This window comes from Daucus carota, chromosome 1, assembly GCF_001625215.2.
Source record: "Daucus carota subsp. sativus chromosome 1, DH1 v3.0, whole genome shotgun sequence".
Taxonomy (NCBI): Eukaryota; Viridiplantae; Streptophyta; class Magnoliopsida; order Apiales; family Apiaceae; genus Daucus; species Daucus carota.
This window is the reverse complement of record NC_030381.2, coordinates 31,537,171-31,563,673: the sequence shown is the minus strand read 5'-3', so window position 1 is coordinate 31,563,673 and position 26,503 is coordinate 31,537,171. Positions and strand designations below refer to the sequence as shown.

The following is a 26,503-nucleotide window of genomic DNA, read 5'->3' as shown; positions in this document are numbered from 1 at the left end:
AGTATAACCATTTTCAGAAATCACTTGTTCCCCTCCCAGAAATATTTGGTTCCCCACTGCTGCAACTTGATCGTTTCCCGTCCTTATGTTACCCACATTGCCTGTATTTCCATCAAAATATATTCCTCCGCCCAAATCACACGAGGCTTCTTGATCCGGAATAAGATTTGGGATATGTAGAACACCAGTCTGCAGGTAAACAGTTTTAGGGGTCACTTGACCCCCTCCCATTTGAAAGTGTCCATTTTGCCCGGCTACATGAACTCTACCAGTGTTCATAATAACATTTTCATTCATTGCATTTAGTGCAATCTTTGTGTTTAATTTATTTAGGATATATATATGGAACACCCGCAGTGGTATAGCCAACACAGTTTGGAGACCACTTTCCTGTTGTCTTTCTGATATTCAAGTACATGAGGATGGATATGATATAAAACCAAAAGATTCTCTTTGTCGTATACTAGTCATGGGCACACCCCAAGTTCTCATAATGACTTAGATGGAAATAAGATAATGGAGATATATGGAGAATATACTGACGAATAAAATATGGTGCAACCTTCCTCTCTTACAAGAATCTATGTTGTCATAATATGAACACATATAGAAGATGAACACCATTAAAATGTTTATAAAGTTACCTTGGTTGGATTTTTTCCAAAAATTAATAAAAACAATTACCCTAGTTTGTATGTTGATTAACTTTCAAAGAACTACACATAATCAAAAATAAGAATAGATGCCTATACAGATGTTGGTTATCGTTAAATTAGTACCTGAAAATTACTAGACGGGTGTAAATAGCCTTGCTCGTCATTCGTAGTGTGTGAAATTTTTCTTGGTGCAGCTTCTGCTTATTAAAAATATAATTGTCAAACAATAGGGCTATAAAAATTTCCAAGATATTAATGGGAAAGATACTAGAGTTATAAATCATTAGTTGACTTGTTATAGTCTCCATTATTATGCAGGATAGAGGAACCTGTCACACGACCTTCTTTATTTTCAATCTTTCTTCGTTTTCCAATTACTTCATAAGACCTAGTGAGGCCCTTCATTTTTTGTTTTGTCAAAGTATCCATATCATCAGGAATCCTCCCAGTCCAATGCACAATATGTTGCCATAGGTATGCTACCTCAAAAGGTGAGAGGGGTTTTTGGATGAAGTAGGATGCCCGGTTTTGCAGAGCCTCCTTTCCTATGCCCATTGGGGCATCTTCCGCCATCACTTCAACTTAATAAATTAGTAATTTCCAATATAAATTATTAAATATGGTTGTGTGGCTAACCATATATCAAGAATAAAATCTCTTACTCCCCGGAACGGTCCTTAACACTAAAACCCCAAACATTAAAAAGTAATCATGAAAATTTGAGTGTTTAGGCATGTTGTGCGTGTGATAAGTTATTGAACTTACAGATGATGGGAATGCCCCTCAAGCATTGACCACTGAATAAACTCATAGATGTTCATATCTGCAATGTGAAAGTCATCCATCACAATATCGTAGAGCCCATTCCACGCCTCAAAATACTTTAGTGCCAGTGCTGCTGAGTTGGTTGTTGTCACCGAAACCAAATTACTTGTCACCACAAACATATTCTAAATCTTTACCTAGTTTTACACGCTCATTTTTTAGTCCATTATGTTTTACAAATCGGTCTTTCTAATGTGTGCCCAAGGGCACACAATAAGCACCAACTTTCATGAAAATGGCTTGTTTTGATTGGTGGAATTGATGTGAATGCAGGGGGGCCATTTACATTTATTATTCATCCACCAATCAAAAGCTAGAATTCTCATGGGAGTTAGTGACTATTGTGTGCCCTTGGGCACACCATAGAAAATTCGTTTACAAATATATCTACATTGCTTCAGGAAAATATAGAAGAGGTACACTAGATTTGCATTTCAAGAATAATTACTTATGAACATAACATTATGTTTTGGTTCTTTCAATATAACAATGTTCGTGCAGCGTATGCCTTTTTCTATCCAACATATTACAACTACAGATGAAATAATGAAAAAATGTTTAATCATGGTCTCTATTTAGCGTTGGTTTAAAAATCGGAACTCAGCTTGACTAGGGGAACCTATGAGTACTGGGGTACTCGAAATGAGTACTTAAATCAAATATTACATTAATTAAATAATTATTTCCTAAAACAAATAACTAATATGTAAGTCACTTAATAAATTATTTATACCACATGTTATATTACGACAATATAATAAAACTCTATAAGTGACACATAATGGAGTTATTATCTTGGATTATGAGTTTTTTTTAGCTTTTTCCATTGGAGTTCTTTTAAGTTCATGATCCAATTTCGACCCGAGTTGTACCGATTTTAATCCGAATTATGGTGAAAACTTGGTTATCATGGGACCAATGTAAAGTCGAGTCGAAAAACCGATAGTACTCGCCTTGCAAAAAATAAATATTAATCCAAAACAAATACTCACTTAAATCTATTATGGGCAGTGTAATTTTTCATAATTTTTTTCAGAGATAACTAGTAAAAAAATAAAATATGTATACATATGTGTGTATGTATGTGTTTATTTAAGTATGCATCAGATGAATAAACGTGGAGAATACAATAAAAGAATCATGAATCTGATCACAAGAACTAATTAACAAAAAAAATTAATAGACAAATCATTATCGTTATAGGATTGTTCTTGAAGCAGAGATGCAATATTCTCCACTAGGGAAACGGGGTTGTGATCAACCAACAGAATCCGAGTACAAATTTTTACACTGCTCCAGCTACAACCGACCAGATAATTCACATCGGTCCTTACCATGACCCCCTTGAACATCTGAAGATTTTGATGATAAATCTAAAAGAAGTCACTTAATAGAGTTATTTTACTAATTAACTTAGTAGATTTTGATAATAAAAAATATAAAATAAAATATTGTTTCCAGGGTTTCAAACATTAAATAATCTCATAGCCTAGAGAAAAGCCCGAGACCTGAGAAGCAAAGAAGCAATTAATACTTTTGTGGCAAGAAGACTCCTTCACTACAACAGATTCAGCATCACACAATGGTTTTTGCCCGTTGTCTGAGACCACGGAAAACCGTGGTCTATCGAGACGCCGTTTGATATGCGTATCAGACAACGGTGCGCACCGTTGTGTGATGATAGTGCTGAACACAATGGTTTACGTTAAAAAAATTGTTGTGCAACACCCAGAACCAACAACGTTTTCTCTTAAACGTGGTGTTGTTAGAAACTCTTGTTGACAATAGTTTTTTTCAAAAATGATGTTGTTAGAGGGGATATCCACAACAGTTTTAGTAGCTCTCCAGACTTGTTGGAAAGAGGATCATACAACGGTAGTTGAAATAGAGAAGCTCGTTCTTTCCTCTCTTGTACAATGGGTTTCGAACACCTGCCCACTTGTGTAAGGCCCTTCTAACAATATTTTAATTATTGAGGTGATTGTGTTTAGTTATATATGTCAGACAATGGTTTTATTTTAGATAGTTGGTTGTCTTTTACATGTTTTAACAATTGTTTCTGTTTCATCATTATTGCAAGTCATCTGTTTGGACAATGGTTTTGTAACAAGAAATCATTGTTTTCAATTTTATGAGACAATGTTTTTAATGAATAATGATTATTGTATCATGTTCTATATGACAATGGACCTATATTATCCCATTACCTAAAAACATAATTGACAATGATTTTACATAACTCAATTAAAATAAGCTAGAGAATGTAATTAAAAAGCCAAAAATTTGTAAACAAAACTTTTCATTACGTACTAATAACCAGGGTTACAACCAAATCACATATACCATCTAATATCCACAAATATTTCCCGTGAGGGTGGCAAATCCCAAATATATAAATACCTAAAATACATACAATAAATGGTAACATCTAGAGGCATATTGGACCTTTCTTTAATAATAACCACTTGATTGGTAAGAAGATCAATCTTGGCTTCTGTATTTTCTGCCCTCTTCTTTAATTCATTTACCTACCTTTCCATTTGAATGCATCAGCCCTGGCATAAGAAACACACAATTTTTGTCAATTTCTTTTTAACATGTTAATGAATGCAATATTCTAATAAATTTATGTATCGGTCATACAAATTACAAAATAGAGCTAGATGATGAATGTCTGGATGAAATTCATAGTAAATTGACTACTCTAGATATGCAACTTAAACGAAATGTTGATCACTTACACGACTTTTAGGGTGGAAACATTAACAAGTTCCCTGGGAATTCTTCCAACCAGAACGCCTGCCAAAGAGAATGTCAAGTTTTAATTCACAGTCAGTACATAGAGTGATGTTTGAGATATATACAAAGAAAAGGGACTCGTGACTTTATCTAGAATCCCCCTTTCCAATAAGCCAGCAGTCTTCTTGAATGATAATTTAGGTGAATAAATTTTTACAGGCATATATAAATGGAGACACTTTAGTGAGAAGGCCAACTTACAAGAAAATAAGAGACTCCAACTTTCCCAGAGTAGGAGGAATGATCCCAGTGAGATTGTTGTTGTACAAGTCCAAGCTTATTAGATTATTCAAATTTCCCAGCTCGTTTAGGATAGTCCCATGAATGTTATTTTTGTAAAGTTTACTGAATCATAACAAGTTTGGATTACATTTTTTAGATCGTTAAAAGATCTGTGTTAAATTATATTTTCTGGAAACTTAACAGCAATCATAAGTACTCACAGATATTGGATATATTGGAGTTTTCCGAGATCAAGTACCAAAACACGAGACAAATTTGTGTTACCAAGGTCCCTGCAGCAATAAATAACAAGCAGTTAGTACATGATGAATTTGAGCCATGACCCGACCAGCGCAAGACTGAGCTAAACAAAATACCAAGGTCCCTGCAGAAATAATATGCTTGTACATTAAACCTTACACCCAGTTGAGTATCAATGGCATGTTTCTGAGTAAACAAAATTATCCAGATCAAAATCTACGATCCCTATATTGCAAAGCTAACTGGTGGCTTCCAAATTTAACCAAAGCATGTTAATAACTAATAAGTATGTCAAGTTGCTTCTATGAATTGTGGCACTGGTTTCCTATCTTGGGCCATATTAAGGAAGTATAAAAAGTAGATACTGATGGGGATGGTAGGAGCAGATATAGCACACTCTTAATATAGGAGAACAAAGTGGATATTTCTTACAACGATAAATGAGTCTCCAACAGAGTAAAAAAATTCATGAATGTTATGTTTAAGAAGCTAGCAAATATTATTCCAAATTGCGAGCGACACAGAATCATTCTATAGAACCACAAATATATTTATACTAAGAAACAGTTCCACATATAGATTGAAACATTCATTTATACACGTAAAGCCTTAACAATCTCAACAAGCTCTTCACATAAATAGAAAAAGCCTTAACAATCACAAAAAGCCCATCACAAGAATAGAAAAAAAACCTTAAAATAGAAGAGAATAATAACTCATCTAAACTACAATTCAAGCAATAAAACACAATCCAAAAACATTGAACATCTATAACTAACAATAATAATTAAATACAACAACTCAGCAAGCATATTAAATTAGCCCTTTGACAAATTTCTCCTCAAACTCTCAAATTCATAACATGAAAATGGAATTAACATAAACAACCCATCTCTGCTTTGGAATTTCTGGTCGTTTTCCCCAAAAGAATCTTACCCACATCACCAAAACAACCCTTTTCTTCACTAGAGCAGCTAATCAACCCCGCCTTCACATTCCTAGTTCTAGGGTTAGAACACTCTGTCTTCTACCCCTAAAACTCTCTTCAGCACCACACTTCTCCAGCTTCACAACACTTCTTCTTCTGCCTTTTAAATTATTTAAAAGGGGGGAGAGAGCTGAGAGAGAAGGGGATCCACAAGAAAATTAGATTTAGGTTTGAGAATGAAAGGATGAGTTTTCTGTGGTGAGAGGCAGGAGGGAAAGCTCAATTAGGTTTGAGCTGAAGGGGCGGGAGTTTAGAAAAATTGGGGAGGGGGAAACAAGTAGATCAAAATGACATATCCTGAATAAAAGAGATAATTATTTTGTTAATCCGGAACTCATCTGGTTAAGTGACGACTGTATAATTTTTTATTATTTTTTCATATGATTAAACTTAATATGTATTGATATTTGGATCAGCCAAAAAAATTAATATGTCTAAATTTTTGATTATTTGTTTACATGACTAAAATCAATATATCTTGACATTCGTACGGTTGGATCTTCCAAAAATTTTAACAAAAATCCTATAATTTTTTTAACAATATATCTTGTAATTTTTTTAACAATAATCTTATAATTTTTTTTAACGATAAAAGGGTAATTTTTAATTTTTCTTGAAGAGTTAAAAATTCTCGTATCCTTGATTAATTCTTATTTTTATATTTTTTATCTAAAAAAATATATTTATATTATGCATATATGCAAATATGTATTGTTCTTTTTTAATACCATGACAATTTTATGTATCTAAAAAAATATTAGTATGTGTTTTATGTTTACAATTTTCGAAAGTACGGATCAAATCTTTGTTATGTATACAATTAGCTCTATATTAATTTATAATTATTTATTTTGATGATCTAACCGTACGGATGTCGAGAACTAACAATATTAGTCATGTGTAAAACAAATCAAAATTTTTTATGTTTATTTTGTATGTTTTCTTAACAATACAACTTAATCGTAAATTCTGTCTTATTGTAAAAAGGTGTTTTTTGTCCTTTAGTGTCTAACAGACAACGGTTTTTATACGCCCTATGTTGTATCATTGAAAATGACACAACTGTTACGAAAGTTATACCGTTGTAAGAGAATCCATTGTCTAAATTAAGCTTAAACAACGCTTGAGGAAAAATCCGTTGTGTAAAAGAAATGTAGACAACGGTTTATGGGAAGAAAACCGTTGTATAATAAATTTTCGTTTTTAAGAGTTAAAAATTCGCATTTCCTTGATAAATTCTTGTTTTTATACTCTTTGTCTTTACAAATATATTTATAGCATGCATATATACAAATATGCATTGTTCATTTGTAACACAAAAATAATTTTGTAGTTCGGACGTAAGTATTAGTATGTGTTTTATGTTTACAATTTAGAAAGTACTGGATAGAATCTTTGTTATGTATAAGATTAGCTCTATATTAATTTTTAAATATTGTTTTCGATGATCTAACCGTACGGATGTCGAGAACTAACAATATTAGTCATGTATAAAAAAAATTAAAATTTTTTATGTTTATTTTGTATGTTTTTTTAACAATACTAGTCAAACCTAAATTTTGTCTTATTGTAAAAAGGTATATTTTGTCCTGTAGTGTCTAACCGACAACGGTTTCTATATGTAACTCTGTTGTATCACTGAAAATGACACAACTGTTATGCACGTTATACCGTTGTAAGAGAATCCATTGTCTAAATTAGGCTCAAACAACGCTTTAGGGAAAACCCGTTGTATAAAAGTAGTGTAGAAAACGGTTTATGAGAAGGAAACCGTTATATAATATATTTTCATTTTTATGAGTTAAAAATTCGCATTTCCTTGATCAATTATTGTTTTTCTACTCTTTGTATTAAAATATATATTTATATTACGCATATATGCAAACATGTATTATCCATTTGTAATACCAAGACAATTTTGTACTTCGAACGTAAGTATAAGTATGTGTTTTATGTTTACAATTTAGAAAGTACTGGATAGAATCTTTGTTATGTGTATGATTAGCTCTGTATTAATTTATAAATATTTATTTTGATGATCTAACCATACTGATGTCGAGAACTAACTATATTAGTCATGTATAAAAAAAATCAGATTTTTTTATGTTTATTTTGTTTGTTATTTCAACAATACTAATCAAATGTAAATTTTGTCTTATTATAAATAGGTATTTTTTATCCTGTAGTGTCTAACAGACAATAGTTTTATTAGTTAGTAAAGGCTTGTCTATAAGGCCATCATACAATGCTAACAAAAACACTTGTATGTTAGCTTCCTAGTCACACAACACTATTTGAAACCCTTGTTTGAACGGCTTGTAAACAACACAACAAATAAAACACTTGTCTGATTATAACAACGGTTTCTTGAACTATTGTCTGAAGTTTCTTCACACATCGGCTCTCAAAACAGTTGTCTAACATGCATCATTACACAATACCACAGTTAAGAAACCGTTGTCTGATTGAATTTACTAGACAACAGTTTTTTAACCGTTGTAGGTCGTAGGTGTTAGACAATAGCTTTTCGAGGACGAAAAGAAAGTGTTGTGTCATTTTTCCAAACAACGCTTTTTTCACCGTGCGTTGTCTGATTAGTGTTGTCTAATGGTGTTTTTGTTGTAGTGCTTGTAGTATCAATCAGGATGCACTTTTTGTCTATATGATGAGCAAAATCAAAAATGTAAATCCAGCCTTAACCTTTCACCTCTGAAGAACCCATATACCGATGTCACTACCAAAAAACTCCACTAATCATGGATTTTTAGCCAAGGTCTAGGATATGTTGGCCACCCATGTATAGGTAAACATCGATGTCGTGTGCTTAGACATGGCTTTGGGGGCACCACAAAAATATCTACAACATTAGCTTTAGCAAATTCTTGATGGTTCTTCTACATTTTTGTGTATTGTATTTGCTACTTTTGAATAATTAACGTATCACTCACAACGTATGAAAATGCATATAAAATAAATATTAAGCAAGTCAATTTCGACATCCATAAGATAACAAACTAGGGTGATGTTAAAAAAGGGTTTAGCATTAAATTATTGTATAACTTGTACCTGGACTTGGGGTGGCTGTATTACAAAATATATTACCACTGAAAGGAGCTTAAAATCTTAATATTGGCTTCTTACTCATATTCATTGGGGTGTTTTCTTATTCGTGTACCAAGTATGTATCATTATGTTATCACATATCAATAAAAAAGGCCCGAACATATATAATACTAATATTATTTTATTTTGATAAACATACAACCCTGTTTTTATTGTTATCAATTGGTTCGGCAAATTACGCCAAGAGATTCTACATTTGTGTGTCTTGATGATTATGTTTGTGCTTGGCTGCTAGAAGTGTCTTCAAATGGTTTAAAGTCCTCCAATTTCGCCAACATTTCTTCAGCTTCTGCCAATGTTAGTTCCTCCACTGGTGCTGACCACAATTTCCCCAAGCAGTTCTCATCTTGAGGATCGTTCTCAACTTCAGTAAAGCCATTTTCCCGAGTTTTCTCTGCATCAACTATGCCTTCATATTCTGTCATCTCTTCCATCAGTTGACAAAAATCATAACCTTCTGTCAACTGTGGGACATCGCTCTCTTCGGCAGAAGTAGCGCCTTCGCTCTCTTGGGCAGGGGTAGCGCCTTCGCTCTCTTCGGCAGGGGTAGCGCCGATGAAGGAATTGAAAATCCTATCTGAGGAGGGATCACCGAAAGAATAAACTGTGTTGTCCCCTGAGAAGATAACAATAGCCGTATGACAGTCACAGAGAGAGCGGACCGCACATGCCTTCTTAAAGAGGCCAGACCTTCGTTTTGAGAAGGTAACCCCAACCTTACTTGAGTCCTCTATCTTCTCCATTGGAATCCTTTTGCGCCCTGCTCCTTTTTTTGCCATTTTAGATATTGAGAGAACCTCTAAAGATGTTAAATTTTATGAGTGAGAAAACAGATGACTGTGACAGTGTAGTAGATTAATCAAACAGGGTTCCTGAATGTGCTGCTTAAATAGGATTTTAATGGATGTCAAATTTCAAAAGTTAAAGAGCGGGGAACAAATAGAAAAGTAGCGCCCATTCAAATATAGTAAAACTCAAATGTGAAATACAAATTTTTTAAAGAAAAAAGGGGGCAAAAATCCCGCCAAACTTAAAATTTGTCATGGAAGTTTTTTTTACTTGTCAAATAAATTTAATTTTATTATTACATTATATTTTAGGAGTATAATAATATTCCATACCACAATAAACATAAAACAAGAATGTTTCTTTCTTCTTTTTTTATTCAGGCTTATAAGAATTTTTCTTAAAGTCATGGCCTTTTTTCAGAATAAAATTAAAAATATTTTTGGCTATTGTTTTGAAAAGACAAACTTTATCTCTATATTCCATAATACTCGAAACATATATCCAAACAGTTAATAAATATTATAGTATGTATATCCTCTAATGACATGCAAATACATTCTTAGAATTTTGAAATAATTTGGAATTTGTGAATGAATTCAAATATATAAACATAAAACTTTGAATTGATAAATAAAATATTAGTCTACCAAGTAAAACGAAATATGAATTTTCAATGAATTTTGGGATTACAAAAATCGAATGAATATATTATTTTCAAATAATTTCTAATTTGTGAATGAATTCAAATATACGAACATAAACCTTTGGATGGATAGCATAAAATGTTAATCTACCAAGTAATACAAAATTTGAATTATTAATGAATTATGGGATTACAAAAATCGAATGAATATTTTTAAAAACTATTATATTATGTTTATTTTAAAAAATATATAATTTGGTACAGATTGACAATTTGTATTAAGTAAAAACAAATAAACCAAAGCAACCATGTAGGACTCATGACTTAAATATAAAAAAAGTTAAATGATAATCATCTTTTATGATGGTAGTTGTAAAGATTATGTTCTAAATATTTGTTAGTTTAAATTTGTTTTTTTACCCTGGTTACAAATTTTTATCACATTTATAAAGTAAATATTTTGCTTATTATCAAAAAATTTCCATAATATTATTCTTTTGAAAAATCAAAATCCAATCTCGATATTCTACGGTTCACAATATCTATCTAGTCACTAATTCGATATTCTAATTTTATATATCCTCTAATAACAATAAAATAGACTTATAGAATTTGGAAATAATCTGAAATTCGGAAATGATTCAAGAATACATAAATAACATATTTAATGCATAACATAAAATTTTAATCTATGAATCAATATAAATATGAATTCTTAATTAATTATCGAATTACAAAAATTAGATGAATACAATCTTTTCATAAAATATTTTTTTGTGTCCTGTTAAAATTTTTTTAATGAGAAATAAATTGACAAGTTGTATTACACGAAAACAAATAAATTAAACCAAACATATATTTATAATATTTGTTATGTTGAGTGTTTTAAGAATAGTATTATAATATTTCTTTTTCATCATAATTTTTTGTTGAAATTCATTGTTTATAAAATATTATCTTATTTATTAAGTAATGTTTTTGAAATTTCCCAAAAATCTTATAATATTATTCATATTCAATTTATCAAAATTATGCAATCTATTTAAATTGAAATATATATATACATACATATATATTTATGTCATATTTCCCAAACTTGAGTTTTGTGATGGTTTATATAAAAAAAAATTCTATATAGTGTTTAGGCATATTGTGCTGTGTGATAAGTAATTGAACTTAATGCCCCTCAAGCATTGATCACGAATGCGCTGAATAAACTCATAGAAGTTCATATCTGCAATGTGAAAGTCAGCCATCACAATATCGTAGAGCCCATTCCAGGCCCCAAAATACTTTAGAGCCAGTGCTCCTGAGTTGGTTGTTGTCATTGAAACCAAATCACTTGTCACCACAACATATTCTAAATCTTTACCTAGTTTTACACGCTCATAAACTCATAGAAGTTCATATCTGCAATGTGAAAGTCAGCCATCACAATATCGTAGAGCCCATTCCAGGCCCCAAAATACTTTAGAGCCAGTGCTCCTGAGTTGGTTGTTGTCATTGAAACCAAATCACTTGTCACCACAACATATTCTAAATCTTTACCTAGTTTTACACGCTCATTTTTTAGTCCATTATGTTCTACAAATATATCTACACTGCTTATCTACACTGCTTCAGGAAAATATCGAAGAGGTACACTAGATTTGCATTTCAAGAATAATTACTTATGATCATAACATTATGTTTTGGTTATTTCAATAACAATAGTCGTGCAGCATATGCCTTTTTCTATCCAACATATTACAACTACACATGGAATAATGAAAAAATGTTTAATCATGGTCTCTATTTAGGGTTGGTTTAAAATTCTGAACTTAGCTTGAATCGGGGAATCTATGAGTACTCGGGTACTCGAAATGAGTACTTAAATCAAAAATTACATTAATTAAATAATTATTTTCCTAAGACAAATAACTAATATATAAGTCAATTAATAAATTATTTGTTCTACATGTTATATCATGACAATATAATAAAACTCTATAAGTGATATATAATGGAGTTATTATCGTGGATTATGAGTTTTTTTAGCTTTTTCCATTGGAGTTTTTTTAAGTTCATCCAATTTCGACCCGAGTTGTACCGATTTCAATCCGAATTATGGTGGAAACTTGGTTATCATGGGAACAATGTAAAGTCGAGTCGAAAACCCGGTAGTACTCACCTTGCAAAAAATAAATATTAATCCAAAAGAAATACTCACTTAATTCTATTATGGGGAGTGTAATTTTCCATACTTTTTTTTAGAGATAACTAGTAAAAAAATAATATTTTTATACATATGTGTGTATGTATATGTTTATTTAAGTATGCATCACGTGGAGAATACAATTAACGAATCATGAATTTGATCACAAGAACTAATTAACAAAAAAAAAGAGACAAATCATTATTGTTATAGAATTGTTCTTGAAACAGAAATGCATTCTCCACTAGGGAGACGGAGTTGTGATCAACCAATAGAATTCGAGTACAAATTCTTACAGTACTGCCCGGCTACAACCGACCAGATAATTCACATCGGTCCTTACCATGACCCCCTTGAACATCTGAAGATTTTGCACAAAGAAAATTTAAATTTTTGATTGAGTATTATCTTCTAAGCCCTCAGCATATGCCACACTCACCCTGTAAAGGTGAATGTGTGTTCTTAATATTAGGTATGTGTGTTCTTAATATTAGGTATGAACACGGTGCGGTATGGTGCGGTTTTGACTAAAAACTGCACTGTAACCATATTAATCCAGTTTCTAAAATCAGAAATCAAAACCAAACCATATATAAATGGTGCGGTTCGGTTTATAAAATTCGGTTTTGGTTTTAAATGGTACGGTTTCGGTTTCAAAATCAAATATATAAAATATTTTAAATATATTTATTTACCTAATTTTAAAACTGAATCCATCCTTGATCTGTTCCAAATCCTCGTGTTAAAATAATAATTACTCACCCCCAACACAAATAAAACAAATTGACATGTGAAAGAAGAGCCACATATATGGGAAACTTCAAATCATCCTTTGTATTCCCATTGGCAGTAAACAAACTCAACTACAGGATGGTAAAAACAAATTATAAGGCCATCCAATTACCAAATCATCCACACCCACACTGTCCAGACTCCTACAGACCGTAGTAATAAACTAATAACTACTTGACTTGAAACTAGTTTTATAAATGTGTATATGAATAATATTATTTATATGATTATATTAATTTATATAAAATAATATCTATTATAATTATCATTGTGGTTCGGTTCGGTTTGTATTCGGTTTTACAAAATTTAAACCAAACCAAAACCACATCATTGGTGCGGTTTTTATTCGGTTCGATTTTTAATTGGTGCGGTTTTGTACCATTTCGATTTCTGTTTATCGTTCGGTTTTGCTCATCACTACTTAATATATGATATTTGAGTATTCATTTTGAAAAAGCATATTTATATAAAATATGACAATAATTGATTTTATAAATACCTCAAGCATAAATCATAAATATATAAATTATTAAAAATATAGGAGTTATATTATTGTATGTATAAATCAAATGAAATTCAATGAAAACGTATAAAAATATAAAATAATAACAGGGTTATAAAACCTCGATTGTATAAATTATAAAAAAGTAGGTTGGTGGTTATGATATCATCCAAAAATTAAATAGGGTTTTTTTATTCATAACCAAGTTTTCAATCTTATTTTCAAAAATACTACCTTCTCAAATCTTATAATTTTCAAAAATACTACCTTCTCTAAAATATTTTCAAAAATACGGTGGTTGCATTTGCAACTATAAATGCAACTGCAATTCCTCATTTCAAGTTTCAGTTTTCAAATGTCATTTTAAACCTCATCCTTGGATTTCAGTTGTAACTTATAGTTTTCCGTTGCATTTAGTTGCATATGAGGTTGCCTCATATGCAACCTCATATGCAACTTTATATGCAACTAAATGCAACTTCATATGCAACGGAAAACTGTAAGTTACAACTGATGTATGGGTGCCTCTGGCGGGGTCATTAGATTACAATAGAATCAACTTAATGCAACCATATGCAACTGAATACAACCATATGCAACCATATATGCAACTGAATTATATATATATATATATATATATATATATATATATATATATATATATATATATGTATGTATGTATGTATGTATATGGATTCAAAAGATGATTTCGAAAATGACATTCGAAAACTGTAACTTGAAATCAGGAATTGTAGTTGCATATATGGTTGCATATGCAACCACCGTATTTTTGGAAAATATTTTCAAAAAGATAGTATATTTGAAAGATTTTAGAGAAGGTAGTATTTTTGCAAATAAGGTTGGAGAAGGTAGTATTTTTGAAAATAAGATTTAAAAAAACAGTATACAAGGTAATTTCCCAATTAAATAAATATTAAGTTTTATGTTGACCTACATAACTAGCAAGTGAATTAGAGATAGAATACCTAACAAAAAATTGCTAACCACCTAACTTTCTTAAATTGGTCCTTGTTTAATAATATATTATTTTACTTCATGAGCGCACCAAAAAATTACTTACCAACTAACTTTCTTAAATTGTCCTTTTTTAATAAATATATTATTTTACTTTATGGCCACACCTAAATATGTGCAAAGAATAATTGACTATTTCTTTGCAAAACACATAAGATAACTAAATGAAGAAACCAATCATATTATTAAGCAAATGGGTTGTTGAAAAAGGTATGACGGTATTATGTCGTAATTTTGTTCAAATTTTGTTATACTATAGGGATATTTCTCTCTTAACATTCAAGTAGCTACAATAAGGATTTTTACCGAAGAAGAACATCAAGATCATATCCAAAAATTTAAGAAAAAAGCTGAAATTAAATTGTCTATATTTGTTCTAATCAAAATATAGAAAACTCCATTCAACTACAAGTCAACAAAGTCAAATGGACCGCCCAACACTCCAACAACGTGAACATGAGTTGTGGACAATAGAATTATATACTGTAGGCTTCATTCATTACCGCATTCTCAAGCCTGAGAAAATTTCAGTAAAGTTGTGGAGCTCTTATATAAAGTAAAATTAATTATGCTATGTAGAAGACTCTATAATAAACTGCATAAGGCTCGTAAGCAAGTGGAGAATTTGACACAACATTTGGGCTTATAGGAAACAAGTTTACCACCAATGAATAGTGCTACCGCAAACTTAAGATATCGACAAGTCAAATACACTACCACAAATTAAAGTCTATGACATGATTATTTTTCGTGAAGTCAGTTCTCGACATTGATATTTAGCAGAATTTTGAATAACAAAATTCTTACTATTATGGAGTCACGTAAATCAAATCACCAGTGTTGTTCTCATAGATTTTTTCTCTCAGAAGACATGTGGCAATCCTAGCGTCAAAACTTGGAGTTTACACAATCAACGAATAGATAAAGATCAAATTATGAGCAGTAATTAAATTTTGAATTATATAGCCGTTCTTGCGCCACATGAGTTTAACGCTGGTAACTAGCTAGTACAGAGAAAAATCCGTATGAAGATGACTATGATTTAGATGCGTTTTTATACTCTCTGTTAGATTAGCAGGAGTACTTGTGGTAATTTGGCATTTCATACTTTTGGTTAATGGGTTAGTAAGCCAGTGAATAGTCTAACTTTTAGTGGATGGATGAATTTCTAACTTTTGGTGGATGGTTTAAATATCTAAGTATCTTTTCTGTAGTTATTTTGAATAGTTGGGTATTTTTATCTTGGCAATTTGGCTTTAAATATTTATGTTTTTTATTATTGTTATTTTGGATGTAGTTTGGTATTTTGGGTTTGAACAGGTAAGCAGAATCCACTGAAACTTTACAATTTATATTATGGCTTATTAATTTCGACCACACCAAAATAATGGTCTATTAATTTCGACTACCGCTTTTTTGGTTTAATTAGTTCGACCGTAATGGTATGTTTATTTCGACCAAAAATTTAATTCGAATGTTTAATAAATTCGACCGTTATCGGTCGAAAAAATTAAAATTGGGAAACTGAATTTTTCAGATTTTTTAAAAAACTTGAGCGGGAAGTTCAAATTTTCAACGAAAACAATTTTTTGGGCTGAAAAAGACGGTCGAAAATAACCGGTCGAAATTAATATTTTCGACCGCAATTTATTTTCGACTAGCCTAACTTCGACCGCACATTCTGCGGTTGAAAATGACTAATTTCGACCGTATACGGTCGAAATTAGTCATTTTCAACCAGAAATGGACGGTCGAAAATGACCGTTTTTCTTGCAGTGTAGACAGTGATATATGCGTATTAACGGTTATATTAACCTTTTATGACAAATATAATGCATTAATTGTTAAATTATTATTCTTTTGTTTAGTTTATGAAAACGGGTGAATTTTAGACTTTTCCCATTCAAAGTTGTGTTCGTATAAATTTATTTCCAAAATTTATTTAGGAAACAAAATACTATTGATCAGCACTTAGATGAGGACACATTTAAACTTGTTATACTGTGTCCACGAAATATTTACAATATATCTAAATTTAAGAAAATGAAAAGCTTGAATATAAGAACATATCTTATCACCATGTTTTCAATAATATACATGCATTTTACGGGCAAACATACAAATAAGATTTCTAAGATGAAAAAATTTCCAACAAATAAATTATCTCCTATTCTTCCGGTTATTTGAAATTGCTTAAGTTTGCTTCACTGGATAGGTCCAATCTTATTCTTGAATGTGACTTAGTATTTCAGCAATATTATCATAGTCAGCTCTTCTTCAATTGTATTATCAAGACCAGAAGTGCATTGGCCAGTAGTGTTTATATAACCCAGATTTGGAACCTGAAGAGAACATGTAGAATAACCATTTTCAAGAATCAGTTGTTCCCCTCCCAGAAATATTTGATTCCCCACTGCTGCAACTTGATCGGTTCTCGTCCTTATGTTACCCACATTGCCTGTATTTCCATCAAAATACATTCCTCCGCCCAAATCACCCGAGGCTTCTTGATCTGGAATTAGATTTGGGATCTGTAGAGAACCAGTCCAGTAAACATTTGTAGGGGTCATTTGATCCACTCCCATTTGAAAGCCTCCATTTTGCCCGGCTACATGAAGTCTACCCGTGTTCGTAATAACATTTTCAATCATTGCATTCTGTGCAATATTGGTGTTCAATTCATTTAGGATATATGGAACACCCGCAGTGGTATAGCCAACACAGTTTGGGGACCACTTTCCAGCATTGTCTTTCAACAGTGAATATGATATTCAAGTACATGAGGATGGAAATGATATAAAACTAAAAAATTCCCTTTATGGTCATGATGGGCATACCCCAACATTTCATAATGACTTGGGTGGAAATAATTAAGATAATAGAGATGTAGAATATACTATCGAATTAAATATAGTGCAACCTTCCTCTCTGACAAGAATCTATTTTGTCATAATATGAAGACATATACAAGATGAACACCATTAAAATGTTTATTAAGTTACCTTGGTTGGATTTTTTCCCAAAAATAGTATTTTTTTTCACCCTAGTTTGTATTTTAATTCGCTTTCCAAGAATGAGACATAATCAAAAATAAGAATAGATGCCTATACAGATGTTGGTTATGGTTAAATTAGTACCTGAAAATTACTAGACGGGTGTAAATAGCCTTGCTCATCATTCCTCATGTTTGAAGTTTTGCTTGGAGCAGCTTCTGCTAATTAAAAATATATTAGTCAAACAACAGAGCTATGAAAATTTCCAAGATATTTGTGGACAAGACACTAGAAGTATAAATCATTCTTGTATTGTTATAGAGTCCATTATTATGCAGGATAGAGTTACCTGTCACACGGCCTTCTGTATGTTGAATCTTTCTTCGTTTTCCATTTCCTTCATAAGACCTGGTGAGGCCATTCATTTTTTGTTTGGTCAAAGTATCCATATCACCAGGAATTATCGCTGTCCTATGCACAATATGTTGCCAGAGATATGCTACGTCAAAAGGTGAGAGTGGTTTTTGGATGAAGTAGGATGCCCCGTTTTGCAGAGCCTCCTTTCCTATGCCCATTGGGTCATCCTCAGCCATCACTCCAACTTAATAAATTAGTAATTTGAAATATAAATTATTAAATATGGTTGTAGCTAACCTTATTTCAAGAATAAAAGCTCTTACTCTCCGTAAAGTTCCTTAACGCCAAAACCTCAAATATGAAAAAGTAATAATGAAAATATGAATGTTTAGGCATGTTGTCTGTGTGATAAGTTAATTGAATTAACTTACAGATGATGGGCATGCCCCTCAAGCATTGATCACGAATGCACTGAATAAACTTGTAGATGTTCATATCTGCAATGTGAAAGTCAGCCATCACAATATCGTAGAGCCCATTCCACGCCTCAAAATATTATAGTGCCGGTGCTGCTGAGTTGGCTGTTGTCACTGAAACCAAATCACTTGTCACCAGAAACATATTCTAAAACTTTACCTAGTTTTACATGCTCGTAGTTTTAGGCAATTATGTTTTACAAGTATATCTACATTGCTCGAGGAAAATATCGAAGAGGTAGTACACTTGATTTGCATTTCAACAATAATTACTTATGAACATTGTAGAATATAAAACTCATTTGTATTCCTTCTTCGACCTCTAAAAAAGAGATTACATGCAATATTTAAAAACGAAACCTACTTGACTCTTCTACTACTTCTAATAAATATCCTAAAACTACTTTACCGTTTGATAGACTCAATACCTCCTACAAATTCTCTAGGACTCCAACAAACATCTATCTACTTCAATCTAAAACTAATGTTCAAAATATATAACTAAATAAATAATTAAATAAATAATAATAACTAAATTTAAGATTATTCAGCAATCACCCCCATAATCTTAAATTTACTTAACAGAGTTTATGAAGCACTTCTCTTCATCTGTGATGCACTTCTCACCACCACCAATTTGTTGATGCACTTCTCATCAACACCAAATTCACTTGGAGCACTTCTCTCCCGGTGCACATAATCACCCATAATTCTAAAGTTCTCTCCAGGTGCACATAATCACCCATAATTCTAAAGGAGGGTTCTCCCTCTACTCCGTCATAAAAATGCCAGATCCATCTCTTTCTGCATGGAACTCTTTTTCATTTTCTGCCTTCAGCAGGCTTCTTCGGCATCGCCTCGTCTTTCTCGGCAGCCCCATAATACACATGCATCTCATATTACACATGTAGCTTTTCCACCATCCTTGCGCAATGCCTACCTAAAACTACCTCACCAGACATTTATTTTGAGCCTCCACCACCAGTGGCGGCTTCACCACCGCCTGGCGGCGAAAAAACACAACCTGGCTCTAATATGAAGTGTACAATATAAAACTGATTTTTATTCCTTCTTCTACCTCTAAAAACTAAAAAAGAGATTACATGCAATATTTAAAAACAAAACCTACTTGACTCCTAACACTATTCTACTACTTCCACTATAGTGGAAGCAGTAGAATAGTACAAAAAGGGCTTATAGCGTCGGTTAAAATATACTTTTAGCGTCGGTCAAGTGGCGTAGTATATGCAGGCGACACTAAAGGTATGGATCTATTGCGTCGGTTATTTAGGCGACGCTTAAAATAGTCATAAGCGTCGGTTATCTGAAACGCCGACGCTATAGGTATAGTATAAGCGTCGGTTATCGGAAACCCCGACGCTATAGGTATGGGCAAAAGCGTCGGTTACCTAAACTGCCGACGCTATAGATATAGGTTTAAGTGTCGGTTACTGGAAATGCCGTCGCTAAAGGCATAGCCAATAGCGTCGGGTTTGTAAAGTCGAGATTAGCTGAGCATAGAGAATTTTAATCGCCCTGGGTTGAGATTAGCAGTAGACAACTAGCGAGATTAGCAGTTGAGAATGAGATTAGCAGTTGAGATCGAGAACTACATAGTAGATAAGATTGTGAACTGAGAATGTGAGCAGTTGATTTCTAATCGAGGTGTGAGTACTCGAGATAGGCTCCAGAGTGATTATAATTTTTATTCCTTTAAAAACTAATACTCTGTTATGTCGGTGTTTAAGATTCGCGTTGCTTAAAACAGAGCTCTATAGCGTCAGTGTTTAGTGGGCCGACACACAAGATGGCTTTTAGGTTTCGGTGTTTCACGGACCGACGCAAAAGATAGCTTTTAGGTGTCGGTTATTTAAATAGCCGACGACGCTGTAGATCAAATAAAATTACATTTTGCGTCGGTTGTTGTCAGAACCGACACTAAAAAGGGTTCTAAGCGACGGTGATTCAAAAAGCCGACACTAAAGGTGCGTTGCAAAAAGTAATTTTTGTACTAGTGTTCTAATAAATCTCCTAAAACTACTCTACTATTTGATAGACTCAATACCTCCTACAAATTCTCTAGGACTCCAACAAACATCTAACTACTTCAATCTAAAACCAACGTTCAAAATAAATAACTAAACAAATAATTAAATAATAATAACTAAATTTAAGATTATTTCAACAAACATAATGTTAGGTTTGGTTCTTTCAGTAACAATGTTCGCGTATGCGTTTTCCATCCCACATATTACAACTAGACATGGAACAATGAAAAAAATATTTAATTACGATATCTATTTAGCGTTGGTTTAAAAAATCTGAACTCGGCTTACTCGGGGAATCTGTGAGTACTCGGGTATTCAAAATGAGTACTTAAATCAAAAATTAGATGAATTAAATGATTAATTTATTAAAACAAATTACTAATATATAAGTCACATAATAAATTATTTATACTACATATTATATTATGAACTTATACCAAACTCCATAGGTGATACATAATGGAGTTAATATACTGGATTATGAGTTTTTTTAACTGTTTTTCCATTTGAGTTTTTCTGATTATTCGGAGTTCATTCAATTTCGACCCGATCGAGTTGTACCACTTTAATCCGAATTATAGAGAAAACTTGGTTATCATGGAACTAATGTAAAGTCGACTTGAAAACCGATAGTACTCACGTTGTAAAAAATAAAATATTTATCCAAAACTAGTAATTACTTAAATCAATTATGGGCAGTGTAATTCTCCAAATAAGTTTTTTTAGAACAAGTTGCAGAAAATTAAAATATGTATATATATATATATATATATATATGTGTGTGTGTATTTATGTAAGTATGCATTAATTAGATGAACAAACCTTGAGAATACAATGAAAGAATCATATATCTGATAAAAAGACAAATTAACAAAAAAAAGTAAGAGACAAATAATTATCGTTATAGAATTGTTCTTGAAGGAGAGATGCATTCTCCACGAGGGAAACAACCAACAAAATTCTAGTACAAATTCTTACACTCGGCCAGCTACAACCTCCGAGATAATTCACCTCCATCCTTACCAAGACTGCCCTAAACCTCGGAAGATTTTGCACAAAGAAAATTTAAGATTTTGATTGGGTATTATCGCCTAAGCCCTTTAGAGGTAAATGTGTGTTCTTGTTATATGATATTAAAGTATTCATTATTAGAAATCATATTTATATAAAATATGATGATAATCGAGTTTATAAATACCTCAAGCATAAATAAACGGTTTTCTATGGTGTGCCCATGGGCACACACTAAGCACCAAATTTTATGAATTTGGATGGTTTCTATTGGCTTACCTTCTTTAATAATGGTGGACTCCCTCTAGTTACAACAACCACATCAATCAAAACCCTCCCCTTTTATAAATGTTAGTGCTTAACATGTGCACATGGGAACACAAGACAAACCCAATCATAAATATATAGATTAATTTAAATATGGAGGTTATAACAACCTCATGTATAAATCAAATAATATTCGGGTTCATGACTCATCAAGGTATTAAAATATAAAATAATAATAGGGGTTATAAAATCTCGACTATAAATCATAAAAAAGTAGGTTGGTGGTTATGATATCACAGAACATTAAATAAATTTTAAATTTTAAGTTGACCTACATTACTAGCAAACAAATTAGAGATAAGAATATGTCACAAAAAATTACTTACCACCTAACTTTATTAAGTTGGTCCCTTTTTAATAGATGTATTAATTTACTTCATGGGCACACCTAAATATGTGGAGAGAATAATTATTAACAGTTTCTTTGCAAAACACATAACATAACTAAATGAATAAAACCAATCATATTATTAAGAACAAATGGGTTGTCGAAAAAGTTATGTCTGTAAATTAAGTAATTTTGCAATCCTAAGATTTTGTGTTTGTTCACAATATTGTACTGAGAAATATTCTTTGCAAAACACAAAACATAACTAAATTAATAAAACCAATCATATAATTAAGAACAAATGGGTTGTTGAAAAAATTATGCCTGTATATAAAGTAATTTTACAATCCTAAGATTTTGTGTTTGTTCACAATATTGTACTTAAAAAGTTCGAGCCCGTGACCCTTTGGATCAAGGCAAGGCCTCGTTCCACTGGGAAAGCTCCCACACTCACATTCAGATTTTTACAGAAGAATAACATCAAAATCATATCCGGGAAGATTTAGAAATAAAACTGAAATCACATTAAAAAAATTATATTAGCAATATGTTCAAAATAAAATGTAGAAAAGTCTGTTCTACTACATGTCAACAAGTCAAATAGTCCATCGAACGCTCAAGCCGATTACCGGAAACTTGAGTTGTCGAGAAGAGAAGGCTTCATCCATACCGCATTCTCAAACGTAAGGAAAGTTCAATAATATTGTCGAGCTCTTTTATAAAGTAAAGTCAATTATGCTATGTAAAAGACTCTATAATAAATTATGTAAGGCTCATAGGAAAGTGGAGGGTTTGACACAACACTTGGACGTATAAGAAACAAGTTTACAAACAAATGAAAAGTGCTACCGCAAACTTATGGGCTTATGGGAAATAAGTTTACGACAAATCAGAGTGCTATCGCGAACTCAAGACATAGACATGTCAAATATACTACAACAAATTGAAGTCTATAACATCATTATTATATCACCGCAGAGTCAGTTGTTGATACCTCATGCAACTGTCATAAAGTCAGTTCTCGACATGGATATCTAGTAGAATTTTGAATAACAAAATTCTTCTCTTATGAAGTCAAACTTATCACATATTTGTTTTCTCTCAGAAAGACAGGTTGCAACGCTGCGATCAAATCTTGAAGCTTACTCCGATATCAAAAAATATTTAACAGTTAAAGTTGAAATATATACACGTTCGTGCTCTGCATAGATTCAAGGCTAGTATATTAAAATGAAACTTGACATCGATATGTCTATAATCGTTAATACAAAACATTATTTGTTGAATTGTTGTTCTTATGTTTATTTTATGAAAAAGGGTTAAATTTAGACTTTTTTTCCATATATATATTGAAAATTGTGTCTATATAAATATATTTTCAAACTTTTATTTAAGAAACAACAAACTATTGATCAGCACTTATGTGAGGACATCATTTAAACTTGTTATATTATCTCAATGCAATAATTAAAATATATACTAAAATTTTAGTAAATGAAAAGCTTGAATATAAAAACATATCTTATGACCATCTTTGCAAATAGACATACATTTTACCAGTAATAAATTATTTCATACTCTTCATGTTATTTGAAATTGCTTGAATTTGCTTCTCTGGTTACCGTTCAATCTCATTCTTGAATGTGACTTGGTATTTCAGCAATATCATCAATAGTCAAGCTCTTCTTCAATTGTATTATCGAGACCAGATATGTATTGGCCAATAGTGTTAATGTAACCAAGAATTGGAACATGAAGTGCACCTAGTTCTCTTTCTAGAAATATTTGATCTACCGCTGCAACTTGATAGCTTTCTGTGCTAATGTTTAATTACGGTCTCTATTAAGCACTGTGTTAAAAATTGGAACTTGATTGTAGTGGAAATGAGTACTTAGATAAAAAATAAACAAATTAAAAAATTATTTTCTTAAACAAATGGTTAATATATATGTCATATAAATATGAAGGTTATAAAAACGATGTATAAATCATATAAACTTTGAATTCAAGAATCATAAACGTATAAAAATATAAATAATAATGGGGTTGTGAAATTTGAATTTATGAATCATAAGAAAGTAAGTTGGTGGTTATGAAATGTGGTAACACTAAATATTTTAAAATTTTAAGGTTGAACTGCATTACTAGCAAAAAAATTAGAAACAGAATACATAATAGAGAATTTACTCATCACCTTCCTTTCATAAATAGGTCGTTTTTAGTTAATATATTATTTTATTTTATTGGAGCACATAAAATATTTAAAATTTTATTCTCTATAAAATTACATATGTTTTAATTATGATTGAACTTGATTGGGCATACTCATTAAATCAAACACTTTGAAGGAGTGTTGTTCAAAATTGTTGAATAGTGAATGAAAGAGAAATATTTTTTCCTCTTTACTCATTGTTGTAAGTTATAAGAACTTTTGGAAGGAGTGATATAACTCTGTACTCTCAGAAGTTTTTTTCTCATTATTTTAAGTTTTCTTTTATGAGGTTCGAGCAATAAATGATCAAGAAGTAGCTGATTTTCATAAAATTGCTCATGTCCTTATCCTGATTTATAAATATTTAAATAATAATCTTGTATAAAGTTTTAAATTATGACACTACTATCGGTATTCGGTGAACTAAATGTCAAATTATAATTCTATCGACAACAAAATAATTTAAATAATTTTACTATATATTTTTGTTACATCAATTATAATTTTTCTTCTAAATACTTAACATTATCTTAACATTAATCTAAAATCTTTATAAAACTAAGATTTATGATGGGAATAACTTCTTAAAATGTTATATAAACTAATAAATGACTACTTGAGTCGGGGTTTTGAGCATAAAGATTCCACTGGCCTGTAAAAAGCGGGCCTAACCCTTGGGGGTGTGGTAATACATCTAAGAAATTATTCCATTGAACGTACTCCCCTCTAGATGCAGGAATAGCCACGTGTACTAAATGCCCTGTCCAAGCCAAGGAACTTACGCTGAAGAGTCCTGACAAATGATGATTGAGACGAGATTCGGCATTTTTGAACCACGAAACACTCGGTTTCCATTTCGGTTGTAGGTGTAACCAACCTGCTATTAACGATATGGCAGAAAGAAATAATAGAAAAAGAGCTCTAGTATAAAGATCTTCATTAGTGTGTTCCAAATTTTACCTTCAACAAGCGTAGATTTTTATGAAAGTCAATACGTGCATATTCATCATTATAAATTACTTTAAATGAAAGTAGACGAGATAAAAATAGTTTTAAAGATGCTTATTTTATCCGATTCATCTAGTTTGGCAAACTTATTCATATATAATTTGGGTCCTGATCCTGACAATTGATTGCTAGAAATTTTAAGTATCATACATTTTTTAACCGTTGGATAAAAATTCTGGACTATAATAAATTAGTAACACATCCGGAGTGAAAAAATTGTCAAAAACTTTTTAAGTGGTATACAATTTTTGAACAGTTAGATAAATATATAATATTTAAAATTATAATAAATTTTTAACACCTCTGACATTTTTTAACTGCTGAACGAGTATCCGTCCAGTGATTAAAAAACAGTATATGTGTTAAAAGAACTTATTATAATCATTATCGGTCAATATCTAAGAACCTAAAAACTATGCCCCAATTTGTTTAGAAAAAGCAAAGCTGTTTAGGTTTCTTTTACCGGTCGTGTAAACGTGTAAAAGCACGAAAGTTGAGAATACTTTGTGGGTGTTTGGGAGCAGGTGCTTCTCGGCTTAAAAGCCTGGAAGCCCGCTCCTCTTGTGTTGATGCCTGTTTGGCAAATTTTTTAAAGCACTTAATTGAGGAGAAAAAAGCTCAGAAAAGAAGCTGCATAACGTAGCTTTTATTTGGCCTCAACTTCTTTCCACAGCTCCTTTCTAACACAAAATGATGATACATGTTATTCTAGTTATGTGATTGAGAGCTTAACGTGGTAACCAAAATCCTTTAACAATTATTTCTCTTCCGTCAATTAACCTTCATTTTCTTTTTATTTATTACTAGCCTTGCGAAACACACACGGTATATAATTCGTAATTTATTATCAATAATTGAAATTTCGACATCGTTTTATTAGTAATTTAGTATTAATGAATTGAATTTTAATTATA

The 26,503-nt window shown here is 31.5% G+C and overlaps 1 protein-coding gene across 1 annotated transcript; it reads right to left on the bottom strand.

Annotated features, from left to right (window-relative positions):
* Positions 1-9,086: 9,086 nt before the first annotated feature.
* On the bottom strand, positions 9,087-9,653 carry LOC108220948 (agamous-like MADS-box protein AGL62). Its single transcript, XM_017394849.2, has one exon. It carries the CDS (start codon positions 9,651-9,653, stop codon positions 9,087-9,089), a length of 567 nt encoding a protein of 188 aa, XP_017250338.2.
* Positions 9,654-26,503: the final 16,850 nt, after the last annotated feature.

Excerpts from the sequence above, each read along its gene's own strand:
- LOC108220948 (XM_017394849.2), bottom strand. The coding sequence starts at position 9,653 with ATGGCAAAAAAAGGAGCAGGGCGCAAAAGGATTCCAATGGAGAAGATA.